The sequence below is a fragment of the Musca autumnalis genome, unplaced genomic scaffold, assembly GCF_047663935.1.
Source record: "Musca autumnalis isolate F117 unplaced genomic scaffold, ASM4766393v1 scaffold_3, whole genome shotgun sequence".
In the NCBI taxonomy this organism is placed as follows: Eukaryota; Metazoa; Arthropoda; class Insecta; order Diptera; family Muscidae; genus Musca; species Musca autumnalis.
Genome location: NW_027411866.1, coordinates 182,191,780 through 182,205,229, shown reverse-complemented (window position 1 = coordinate 182,205,229; position 13,450 = coordinate 182,191,780). Strand labels below are relative to the sequence as shown.

Below are 13,450 nucleotides of genomic sequence, written 5' to 3'. Positions count from 1 at the left end.
CAATAAATAGAATAAAACTTAAAAATAAACTTATAATGTAATAAAAAATTTTACAAAAAAAAATCTACATTAATCAGCTCAGACAAAAATTTACAAAGAACATACATAAATAAATATTTCTTATAATAACCAATAAATTAAATAATTTAATTATGAATATCAAATGGTAAAATAAATTAAGTTTTGTGTTGTTTTATTTTAATAAAAAAATATAACGATTACATTTTTTATTGTGATGTTCATGAAAATGACATGGAAAGAAGAGTACACGAAGTGATGGCGGTAAGGTAATAATAATGACAAGTTCAATCGAATATACATATGTGATGATTGTTGTTTTTCGTTTGTTTTTCTATTTTGCTAAACTCAAAGAGATGATTGAACTTGCGTGTGTTGTAATGTATATGCAAACCTGTTACTAAGATATTTGGATAAAATTGCATAAAATCAAGTCTTATGTGCTTAGGTATATTGATATGTGTTATCCCTTCAATTTAAGGACATATCAAGTGAGGAGGATTTTTTTCGAATAAAATTAAAAAAAAAAACTATATTTGCATATTTTGTATATGAGTGCTTTTCGACAGAAGAGTACTGGAACATTGGGTATAATTTTCAAAATCACAATCATTATTAACATGCATAACTAATAATTTTTTATGTTTTATATTTTGAATAAAAAGCAATTTCAACTTTGCCGCACAGTTAAAAAAACACAAATTATTCCCAAAATTTCGCATTGCCGAAAAACCATCATATACAAAATATAATCTAGCATAAAATATCAGACTGGGTGAATTTCTCACCATATAACAAAAATAATAATTTAATATAAGATAATAATAATTTATAATAATTTAATATAGGATTAATATTTAAAATTTACAAACTTGAAAAAAATATTTTGGCAAATAACATTTTGCATAGATTTATCAAACTATCAGTTAGTGATTTGAACAAAAATTAAGTACATAAAATTTTGAGTGTATATAAGTGTAGGTATTTGGGTTTACGGTCATCATATAATTTAGAGTGAACATCAAACATGCTTAAATCTAGTGTGTGGGTGTTTGTGTCTATTTTTTAACTAGTTAATTTATATCTGTATTTCTTTTCCTCATTCCATATGGAATAGACAAAACATAAACGTTCAACATTTTTGTTTGTTTTGATCTATTTTGGTTGTTTTTTTTTTTGCGGTTTTTTGATTATGGTTCCTCATCATTCCCATTGACTTGACAGAAATTTTCCAGAATTTTTTTTACATCTTCAACATATTCCATAAATTCCTTAATAATAAGAAAATCACGCAATTTCGGTGCATGTGTTCTATTAAATTCAACCGTATTGGCATTTAAATCCGGTTTTTCTATGTTCATATTTCGCAGCACATGTTCAGCTTCATGCATACTATGGTTAATTTGAGTTTTAAGGTTTTCAAAAAGTTCCAGTATTATTTTAATGTTAATATCCTCGTTATGTTCAATACTTCTTCTATTTTCATTGTTGTATTGAAGGGCAAATTCAACCAGCTGTTGGAAATTATGAAGATTCAAAAAGAAATCATGCATTTCCTGATGTAGCTGTAATGGAAGAAAATGGTGGAAAAAAGATTTGTAATAAATGTTTGTTGTATATTTTATTGTGGTATTGAAAGGAATATTCTTCTCGTAATGAAATTGGAAGGTTCATGCATGGCGGACTATAAGCAAATATATATACACACGGTTTCAATTCAATTTTGGTCCAAATACAATTTTTATACCCTCCACCATAGTATGGAGGGTATATTAAGTTTGTCATTCCGTTTGTAACACATCGAACTAATCATTTGCGACCCTATAAAGTATACAGTGGTGTGAAAAATAATAAGGACAGTGACATTCACAACTTTTGGTCGCTCCTAAAATGTGTCAAATGGAAGAATTTGCGATGGAAATTTGTTTTTGAAAATGAACATGTATTGCAATAAGAAATCCCGTTACGATTTTGTTTTCTTTCTGTTTAGTTTTTATACAAAACAAATATTTTTCGTAAAATCCGTGATTTCTGCTGTGAAAAATAATAAGGACAGTTTTTCGTTTTAGTAAAAATAAATTGATATTATTTTTTTGTGATTCTTTCCTGTAAGTAAAAGCGAAAAATGAATTAATTTCTATTCATTAAATGTTAAATCTACCGGTATTTTTTAGTTTTTCTTTGCAAATATGGGTAAAAATACGCATTGTTGTCACGCTACTCGAGAAATCATTAAATGTTTACATAAAGAAGGAAATTCACACAGAAAAAGCTTAGAATCTTTAAAAACAATGGTGGAGGATGCAGCTAAGTGAACTTCAAAGATAAAAGTCGTAGCAGAATTTCAAAAATTGCACCTGTAATAATAAATGCGTTATTCGATGATTAAAAAAGATCCTTTTACCACATCTTAACAAATAAAAGAGTATTTAAATATTAATTTTAACGCATCAACAACTCCTAAAACACTCTTTGGTGGCCACATTAGAACTTCCAGTGTCAGAAAAGTATCATTTTAATCGAAAAATTATACACTTCCCACGTAGTGGTGTAGGGTATAAAAATATTCAGCAAATAATACAGGTTGCTAGAAATCACATCGCTTGGTCTAAGAAAAATTGCGTACCATTCTTTGGTGTGATGAAACCAAATTTATTTTTTTGTTCCGATAGAGGAGTTTATCAGGGTTGAAGACCTAAAAATCAATAATATAACCCAAAATATGCTCTGAAGGCGTCTAAATATGGCAGAGGCAACAGCATGGTGTGGGGCTCATTTTCTTACTATGCTGTGGGGTCTTTTTGAAATCACCAGATTACATTGAAATTTTGAATAATATAATGCTTCCGTATGCTGAAGGGGGCGTGCCTCTCAAATAAGTCTTCAGCAAGGTTAATGACCCAAAAATGACGGCAAAATGAAAAAAGGTGTTCCAGGATAATTAAGTTAAGTTGTTAGAATGGCCCATACAATCCCTTGATTTGAACCCGATTGAAAAATGTTGTGGAATGAAGTTAAAAAATCAAGCAGGGTAAAGTGTCCATCATATTATGGCGACCTTTGGCAACTTATACAGGTTTCGTAGGACGCGATTCCAGTAGAGAAGTGCCAAAATTTGGTCGACTCGAAGCCCAGACGATGCGCTTTCGTTTTAGAAAACAAAGGATCGTCTACAAAGTATTAATGACACTGAAACACTTTATCTACCATTATTTAGTAAAAATCTGCATTAATTTCTTTCAAGTTTTGTCCTTATTAAAAGATGTCATGAAGTGTCCTTATTATTTTTCACACACCAAACTACGACAATTCGCATAAAATATAACAGATAAATAAAATATGGTTACAAGCAATCAAAATATTTGTATAATACTTTTCTTAACATTTTAAGAAAACAATAAATTTTATAAACTAATGTAATTTTCACTTTTTTAGTCAGTTTTCAATGCAATCTTGGTTATGGATTGAAGTGTCCTTATTATTTTTCACACCACTGTATATATTCTTGATCAGGATAAAATTCAAAGACGATCTAGCCATGTCCGTCTGTCCGTCCGTCTGTCCGTCTGTTGTAATCACTCTAGCGTCCGCAATAATTGAGATAGAGTGCTGAAATTTTGCACCCGAGGGTCTTTTTTCCATAGGCAGGTCAAGTTCGAAGATGGGCTATATCGGTCCACTCTTTGATATAGCCCCCATATAACGGTACCTCCGGATTTGAGGTATTTTGACGTTCTTCGGCCCATTTTGCAAACCGAATTAGCTATAATTTGGCACTTAGGGTTCATAGTGATCAACAAACTTATATCCCAAAGGATATGGGCATAGGTCCATGTTTTGGTATAGTCCCCATATAACGGTACCTCCCGATTTTCGGTATTTTGAGAATTTTAACCACAATTTTTAACCGAACTACCTGCAATTTGACATTTGAGGTTCTCAGTGGTCGTAAAACATCTCCACCAAACATCGTCAACATAGGCCCATGTTTTGGTATGGCCCCCTTATAACCGTACCTCCCGATTTTCGGTATTTTGAGCATTTTAGTTACAATTTTGAACCGAACTAGCTGTAATTTGACATTTGAGGTTCTTAGTGGTCATGAAATATCTCCACCAAACATCGTCAATATAGGTCCATGTTTTGGTATAGCCCCCATATATCGGTACCTCCCGATTTTCGGTATTTTGAGAATTTTAGCTACAATTTTTAACCGAACTAGCTGTAATGTGCCATTTGAGGTTCTCAGTGGTCATAAAACATCTCCAACGATACATCGTCAACATAGGTCCATGTTTTGGTATAGCCCCCATATAACGGTACCTCCCGATTTTCGGTATTTTGAGAATTTTAGCTACAGTTTTTAACCGTAATAGCTGTAACTTGACATTTAAAGTTCTCAGTGGACATAAAACATCTCCAACGAAACATCGTCAACATAGGTCCATGTTTTGGTATAGCCCCCATATAACGGTGTCTCCCGATTTTCGGTGTTTTGAGAATTTTAGCTGCAATTTTTAACCGAACTATCTGTAATGATCGGTATTTTGAGAATTTTAGCTACAATTTTGTCTATTCAAAAAGAATCGTCAATATAGGTCCATGTTTTGGTATATCCCCCCATATAACTTTACCTCCCGATTTTCGGGAATTTTCAGTGGTCACGAAATTTCTTCACTAAAATTCGTCAACATGGGTCCATTTTTGAGAGTCTACATTGTTTTGGTGAAAATACCCTCAATTTGACTCTTGAAGTTCCCTGCAGCTATAAAACTTTTCCGCCAAAAAATGTAAAGATAGGTTGACTCTTTGATATAGCCCCGTAGGTGGTACCTTTCACCTAGCTGAACACATTTGTTAGATTAGATAACACTGTGCAACAAAATGGAGGTGAAAGTCTGGGGCACGAAACATTCCTCTTGGGGAAGAAAGGCCTTGGTGAGTATATTATGAAACCCGAAGGACAGATCCGCCGTGAGTCGAACTTCCGCGTTATGGCGTGATGAAATTTTTGTTAGAGACCCTGTGGGCCATCAGGGATTAGCGTTATATATTTGTTCACTGTTGCTTAAGTGCTCTACAAAAACAACAAACAAAGATATAATGCTAATTCATGATGGCTTACAGGGTCTCTTGCAAAAACTTCATCACGCCATAACGCGGAAGTTCGACTCACTGCGCATCTGTCCTTTGGGGTTTTTAATATACTCACCATTGTCGAAAAGTTACACCTAAAATTGTGAAAGGACCCTAATTATTCCATTTTAATTAAGACTTTTTTATGGTGGAGGGTATAAAAAGTTCGGCCCGGCCGAACTTAACGACTTTTTACTTGTTTTATTTAATTTTTTTTCATTATCCAAAATCCGCGGTACTCATCACTCATTTTATAAATTATCTTTCCATTAGATTGATATTTAAAAAAAAAACTTACTTCTTTGTCGAATTTCACTTCTTTGCGCGTTGGATTACGAATTTCCAATTTAAGTAATTTCCATGTCTCTTTCATTTCATCCAATGTTGTATTTCCACGATGGCGCAACTGAAAAGAAGTAATAGAAAGAAAACAAATATTGTTATTTTCAAAACTGCAAAGCAAAAAAAATTAAATTCTACTCTACTTACGTAGTTTGAACATAGCCCCTTAATAAACTGCAACGATACATTAATTTGCTTGTACAAAGGACCAAAATTCGGATCATTTTCACAAATATTCATTTTGTGATCTGACAATATGTTTCCGACGGTGGTGGTGGTGGCAGTCGGTGCAGCACGTTGATGCAAATGATGATGCTGTTGCAATTGATGGTGATGGCGATGAACTTTCCTTAAGATGGGAGCTAAATATGATGAGGGTCTTTGGAATTGTTGTTGTTGTAAATGTTGTGACGAATAGCGATGTTGTGACGACTTTTGTTGTTGCTGTTGCAAATGGTGATACTGATGGAATTTTTGTAATATTTGTTGTTGTTGATTTTGATGTTGCCTTTGTTCTTGTAAGAGATTTTGATGATAACGTTCACGATAAACGTTCGAATGTAATATTAATCGCTGGCCTGATGCAGACGATGTTGTTGTATGGCGTATAGGTATGGCTTGGGTGGTCGGTAGCAGATGTGATGATGTTATGGCACAATATATAACTAATAGGATAAGTAATAATTCTGAAAAGAAAAAAGGAAATTTTTATTAAATTAAAGATGTTGGTAAATAAATGAGAATTATCTATATTTGAAATTATGAGAGGTAAGATTTTTTTTTTTGAAATTCGAGTTATTGCATTTGTAATTCGAAATATTCTGTTTGAAATTCTAATTATTCCATTTGTAATTCGAATTATTTTATTTGAAATTACAAATGAAATCATTCGAATTACAAATGAAATCATTCAATTTACAAATGGAATAATTCGAATTACAAATAAAATAACTCGAATTACAAATAAAATAATTCGTATTACAAATAGATTAATTCGAATTTCAAATGGAATAATTCGAATTTCAAATGGAATAATTCGAATTTCAAAAGGAATAATTCGAATTACAAATGGAATAATTCGAATTTCAAAAGGAATAATTCGAATTACAAATTGAATAATTCGAATTACAAATAGATTAATTCGAATAACAAATAGATTAATTCGAATTTCAAATGGAATAATTCGAATTTAAAATGAAATAATTCGAATTACAAATAGATTAGTTCGAATTTCAAATGTAATAATTCGAATTTCCAATAAAATAATACGAATTACAAATAGATTAATTCGAATTTCAAATGGAATAATTCGAATTTCAAATGGAATAATTCGACTTAAAAATAGAATAATTCGAAGTACAATTAAAATAATTTGAATTACAATTGAAATGTTTCGAATTACAATTGGAATTTCCGAATTCCAACTAAAATGATTCGATTACATCTGAAAAAGTAAAAAAGTGTCAGTCAGATTTATACCCTCAGCCAATGTGAAGTGAAACTTTCACCTACGGACAGATCGATTGTATTTAAGGTCTTGTGGCCCTTTTTGGGCATTTGAACTTGCTGACAAAAATCTGGATTAGGAATTAACTGCACTAAGACACAAATGTTGAACTTTTGTGGGTGAGGTACCCTTAGAGAGGACCGATATGGACCATTTTAGAAGTTAAACTAAATTTTGACAAAATATTAGGAGATCCAAAGTTTGGACCAAATTGGTTGCCCCATTCAAGTGATATAGTCATAGCATTTTAGTGGCATTTTTTTTTAAATATTGGGGAGAAGTACCGGATGTTGTGGACCGGTATTGCCAAATGAAACTAAGTTTGGATATAATATGACGAATACCCAATGTTGGACCAAATCGGTTGAACAGTTCGAGAGTTATCGTGCTGTCCGACCGCCACATATAGTGACATAGGGTTTTTTTATGTTTCGGGCTGTCTTCCCAAGAAATATGGACTTGCCCCTGAAAAAAGTTTTACCGTCGTAATGGAGGTACCGAATGCAAATCGCTTCAACAAAAATCAAAGTGCTTCGAGAGCAGGTCTTAAAGTGAACTTATCCGAAATTTTGTGTGTGAGGTACCAGAAGGAGTAGACAAATATAACCCATATTCGAACCTGATCTATATCTGGTAGAAATATTAGGATGTGTAAAGTATGGACCAATTCGGCCACTCCCTTCAAAAGTTACCGTACGAACAATTTTTCCGAAAAATGTTGAACTTTTGTGGGGGAGGTACCTGAAGGAGTGGACCGATATGGCTTATCTTCGAACTTAAACTCTGTTTGGACACAATATTACGAAAGTCAAAATATTAACCGAATCGGTTCATCCGTACGAGAGTTATCTTACGCTCCAATCACCTCACACGGTGTCATAGGAGTTTTTTTTTGCAACTTTCAGGCTATTTTCTCAGGAAGTGTGGACTTGCCCCTAATAAAACTTATACCGTCGTATGGAGGGCAGTGAGTACAAGTTGCTAAAACAAAAATCAAAGCGATTCGAGAGATGACCCTAAACTGAACTTTTCCGAAATTTTGTGTGGGAGGTACCCGAAGGAGTGGGCCGATTGAGTCCATATTTGAACCTTATCTAAGTCTGATACACATTTCACGATGTGTAAAGTATGGACCAATTCGGCCACTTCTTTCAAAAGTTACCGTACGAACAATTTTTCCGAAAAATTTTGAATTTTGTGAGGGAGGTACCTGAAGGAGTGATGGACCGATATGGCTTATCTTCGAATTCAAACTATGTTTGGACAAAGTATTACGAAGGTCAAATTTTGGACCGAATCAGCAAATCCATTCAAGAGTTATATTGCGCTCCAATCACTACACAGGGTGTCATAGGAGCTTTTTGCATCTTTCAGTCTATTTTCTCAGGAAGTATGGACTTACCCCTGATGAAATTTGTACCGTTGTATGGAGGGCAGTGAATACAAGTTGCTAAAACAAAAATCAAAGCGATTTGACAGATGGCCCTAAACTGAACTTTTCCGACATTTTGTGTGGAAGGTACCCGAAGGAGTGGGCCGATTGAGTCCAGATTGGAACCTTTTCTAAGTGTGGTACACATTTCACGATGGGCAAAGTATGGACCAAATCGGTTACTCCCTTCAAGAGTTATCGTGCGCACAAATTTTCCGAACATTTTCGAAATGTTTTGGGGGAGGTACCGGAAGGATTGGACCGATATAACCCATCTTCGAACTTAAACTAAGTTTAAGCAAAATATTACGAAAGCCAAAATTTGAACCGAATCGGTTGATCCGTTCGACAGTTATCGTGCGCACCAGCCAGCCAGACAGACGGACGGACATTGCTAAATCAACTTCAAATTGTCTGAAACAAATTTCGTCCAAACATACTTGGGGTCTAAAATCATTATTTCGGTGAGGCGCATTTTGCCCGTATGAACGTGTATATACCCTCGTTAGCATAAATGCTGAGGGTATAAATATTCAAAATACCGAAACATTTAGAAGTACCGTTGCATGGGGACTATCCCAAAACGTGGACGGACCTTCCCAATTTTTTGCTCTCGACATTGTCAGTGAACTATAGATATTTATACCAAAATTCATCTGCCAACACCAACTCCTTTTGTATTTGGCCACCGTTTATTTGAACTCGCGACATTGTCAGCGTTTTTTTTTTTTTTGAGGTTATGCGCCATTATCTCGGGAACTATGGACTTGCCCTCGAAAAAATTACAATAACGTAACGGGGGCCGCACGAACATCCTGTTACAAAAAATTTCATAACGATTCGTGGGGTTTCACTAAACTGCACTTATTTCAAATTTTGTATGGGAGGTACTTGAAGGAGTGGACCGATATAATCCAAATTCGAACCTGATGTATGCCTAGAGGTAGTATTACCAAATGCAAAGTTTGGTTCAACTCGGTTACTCCCTTCGAGAGTTATCGTGCGCACAAGTTTTGCGACAATTTTTGAACATTTGTGGGGGAGGTACCTGAAGGAGTGGACCTATATGACCCCTTCGAACTTAAATCAAATCTGGACAAAATATTTCGATACCCAAAATGTGAACCGAATCGATTGATCCGTTCGAGAGTTATTGTGCGCACCAGCCAGCCAGGCAGACAGACGGACGGAGATTGCTAGATCTACTCAAAATTTTCTGAAACGGATATCGTACAATCATACATGGGGTCTAAAACCATTATTTCGATGAGGCACATTTTTGGTCGTATCGAAGTGTATATACCCACTTTAGCCTAAAGGCTAATGGTATAAAAAGGGGTAGTAATTCATGGGAGGTTTTTTTTCCAAGTGCCAAATTATGTACTTGATTTGATTCCGTATCTAATGAATCACAAATTCAATATTTTATTATTATAAATGGCCAACTTGAAATCTGAACCGTTTTCAAGATAATTTGGGGAAATTTTTCTAATCCAAATTCTGCACACATTTTGCAAATCTTAACCGATTTCAATTTAATTTTCTTTTTCGGTGCATCAAATACATCAAATCGGCGGAAAATATATATAAGAGCTGTATCCAAATCTGAACACATTTCAATATTTAATGGCAAATTTATTTCTAGACCCAATTCCGTCATACATTCCAAATTTCATTGAAATTGGACATACACAGCGTGTCTGGTACATCAATCATGAAATGAAATCTGCGGAAAATATATTTGGGACATGTGTATGTCCAAATCTAAACCGATTTCAATATAATTTGGCAAATTTATTTCATTGAAATTGGACATACATAGCGTGTTTGGTGGATAAAATCCATGAAATCGGCCGAAAATATATATGGGAGCTATATCCAAATCTAAACCCATAATTTGGCAAATTTATTTCTATTATTTCAAATTATATTATTTCAAAATTTCATTGAAATTGGACATACATAGCGTGTTTGGTGCGTAAGATCCATGAAATCGGCCGAAAATATATGTAAGAGCTGTATCCAAATCTGAACAGATTTCAATATAATGTGGCAAATTTATTTCCAGACCAAATTCCGTCATATATTCGAAATTTCATTGAAATTAGACATACGTAGAGTGCTGGGTACATCAATCATGAAATGAAATCGGCGGAAAATATATATGGAACATATATCCAAATCTATACCGACTTCAATATAATTTGGCAAATTTATTTCTAGGCCCAATTTCGTGACACATTCCAAATTTCATTGAAATTGGGCATACATAGCGTGTTTGGTGGATAAAATCCATGAAATCACCCGAAAATATATATGGGAGCTATATCCAAATATGAACCCAATTCCATCGCACATTCCAAATTTGGAGCTTGTATCTGTAACAGTTCACATGATATCAGCATACAAAATAAACATTTTTTGGAGGTACCTCCAATCCTGAGGCTATATCTCCGGATCAAGGCGGAATTTCAAAAATTAATATAGCCTATTTTACATTCAGGCGATGTTGCAAAATACCCTCAAATTTTCAGCAAGATCTGTTCAGCAGTTTTGGAGGCTATAAATTACAAACAAACAAACGTACAAACATTTTTCTATTTTATATATAGATAGATGTTATATTTTTTATACTTTATATTTTAATATTGTATATTTTATATTTTTTATCTTTTATATATTATATTTTATTTCTAATTTTTTGTGTTATATTTTTTACATGTTATATTTTATTACTAGAACAAATAAAAAGCTGTATACCACTGTATTTTTAAATGTAAAATTGCATTCAAACAAAAAGTTTGGTGTACTCAGTCCAGTAATGTTTATTACAGTACGTGTCTGAATGTCTACTTCAGTGTTATGGCGCTTTTGGTGGCATTTAATGATATTATTGGGAGGTCGACCTACCCCACTGTCTACAGGATTGTGTGTGGTCAGCTGCAGTTTAGTAGCACAAGTTTGACAACCTTTCTTGTTTCTGTTTCTGATTTTTTTTGTTTCATTCATATAACAATGAGTTAAAACTCTCCTCAGCAACAACAATAAAAACGAGCGATAACAAGTTCAACAAATGCGGTAATTAGTCAGAAAAAACGTTCAATGCACATGTCGTATTTTAAGAATTTTTTAATTTGAGCCAACCAACTAAATGAGATCGTATGACCGGCCAATCATTCATTCATTCATTTAGCAGTTTTTTACTTCCATTCATATATTAAAATTATCATCAATCGTATTGTTGGTTTTGCTCTCGTCATGCTGTTTTATTTTACCGGCCGGCTTTCATATATATTTAGATATTTAGTATGTTTCACTGCTATAAATGTGGTTATTGATCTTGAAAGTTTCTGTGTCAGATGGTGTTTCATGTACTAACTCACTCACTGCTTAATGGCTTTTTTTAACTTTTACAATTATTCAATTAATGTAATGTGAAAAAATAGTTCATTTAGGAGGAATCGAAATGCCTATACCCTCCAGGAAACTAATATGCTCTGTTTCAGAACCTCAAAGAATTTACAAATTTTACAACTTTTTTTTGATATCATGAAGCAAAAATTTTTTTCGTAGTAAAATTGGTAGACGGTTCTGGAACAGAGCAATATTGATTCCTCTTGAGGTTATCACAATCCCATACCGCTAAGGAAACGGTTTTAAATTGTACTTAGTCAACAAAAAACTGAGTTCTCTGTCAGTACCAAACAGCTCATGGATCAAATGTTCTGTATGGGACCACCTAAATTGAACTAATAAAACGTGAAGAAATGAATACAAAAACTCTTTTATGACATTGTACTTTTTTCCTAAGCAGAATAAATCTAAACCTACGTATGATTTTAAAATAAATAACTTACATACATTTTTATTAATAATTATTAAATATCTTCATTAGTTCCATTAATGAGAGGGCAGTCCAATTATCTTCAAAATTAGCCCACACACAACATGGGCAATAATGTCTTGCAAACACTTTGAACTCCTACGCACAAACAATGTAAAACAAAATTACAATTTAATTAAAAGCAAAAATATACACGCGATTTATATCCTTCATTATTAGTAATAATATAAAAGTGCGTGTAAACGCCCATACTTGTTGGTTGTGCACACAGCTTCACCTACATACATTCATATGTAAGTATATACATTGTATTAAACCAACATGAATCAAACATACCAAACCTACCGCAGTATAATTGAGATCGTTTTGCTTTCTTCCATCATATGAATGTGAAAAATAAGAAGAAGAAGACGAACCTCAAGAATATTTTATAAAATCAATGAGAAATGTGACTGCATTCATGAAATACCTACACAGACAATAAACATTAGATAGTTTGTTTATTTAAAAAAAAAAAACTGTGAAATCTATTGAGCCAGTTAGCCATTGAGATAAAGGCAGTAGAAGAAGAAAACAAACAAAACAATGTATGAATGAATGCTGCTCAATGATCGCTTGTCGTTCAATTATTAACAAGTTAATCATCAGTTAGAAATGCGTGTGTGGCCTTGTAATGCCATTCGTAGCCATGCCATTGTTAACGATGCCACTAATTGCAATTGCAACCTTTCTCTTGTGGAGTTTGAATTGAGAAACTTCACATTGAAATTTGAGGATATAACTGGACTTACATAAATAGGTTTGAATAATTTACAGATTTTGTTTGCTATTAAATAAAATAATTATAATGATAATTATTTCAGCTGGATTAACCATAATTAATTTGTTTGTGTGCCTTCGAGAACCTTAAGATTTACAGATCTTTTTAATATTAGTAACTAACAAGTAAAAAAGTGTCAGTCGGCTTTGCCAATGTGAAGTTAAACTTTCACCTAAGGACAGATCGAATGTATATAAAGTCTCTTCAGAATTTTGTGGCCCTTTTTGGACATTTGAACTTGCCGACAAAAATGTGGATTAGGAATTAACTGCACTAAGACACAAATTTTGAACCTTTGTGGGTGAGGTACACTTAGGGAGGACCGATATGGGCCATTATAGAAGTTCAAAA

General features: G+C 33.4%; 1 protein-coding gene across 1 annotated transcript in view; it reads right to left on the bottom strand.

Annotated features, from left to right (window-relative positions):
• Positions 1 to 1,064: 1,064 nt before the first annotated feature.
• Positions 1,065 to 13,450, bottom strand: part of LOC141396745 (uncharacterized) — a 29,235-nt gene continuing 16,849 nt past the window's right edge. The window contains exons 2-4 of the mRNA XM_073972381.1: positions 5,644 to 6,182; positions 5,453 to 5,560; positions 1,065 to 1,583 (exon numbers count right to left, since the gene is read on the bottom strand). Coding sequence (XP_073828482.1) covers positions 1,209 to 1,583; positions 5,453 to 5,560; positions 5,644 to 6,182 — 1,022 coding nt within the window. The 3' untranslated portion in view covers positions 1,065 to 1,208. The remainder of the gene's footprint in view (positions 1,584 to 5,452; positions 5,561 to 5,643; positions 6,183 to 13,450) is intronic.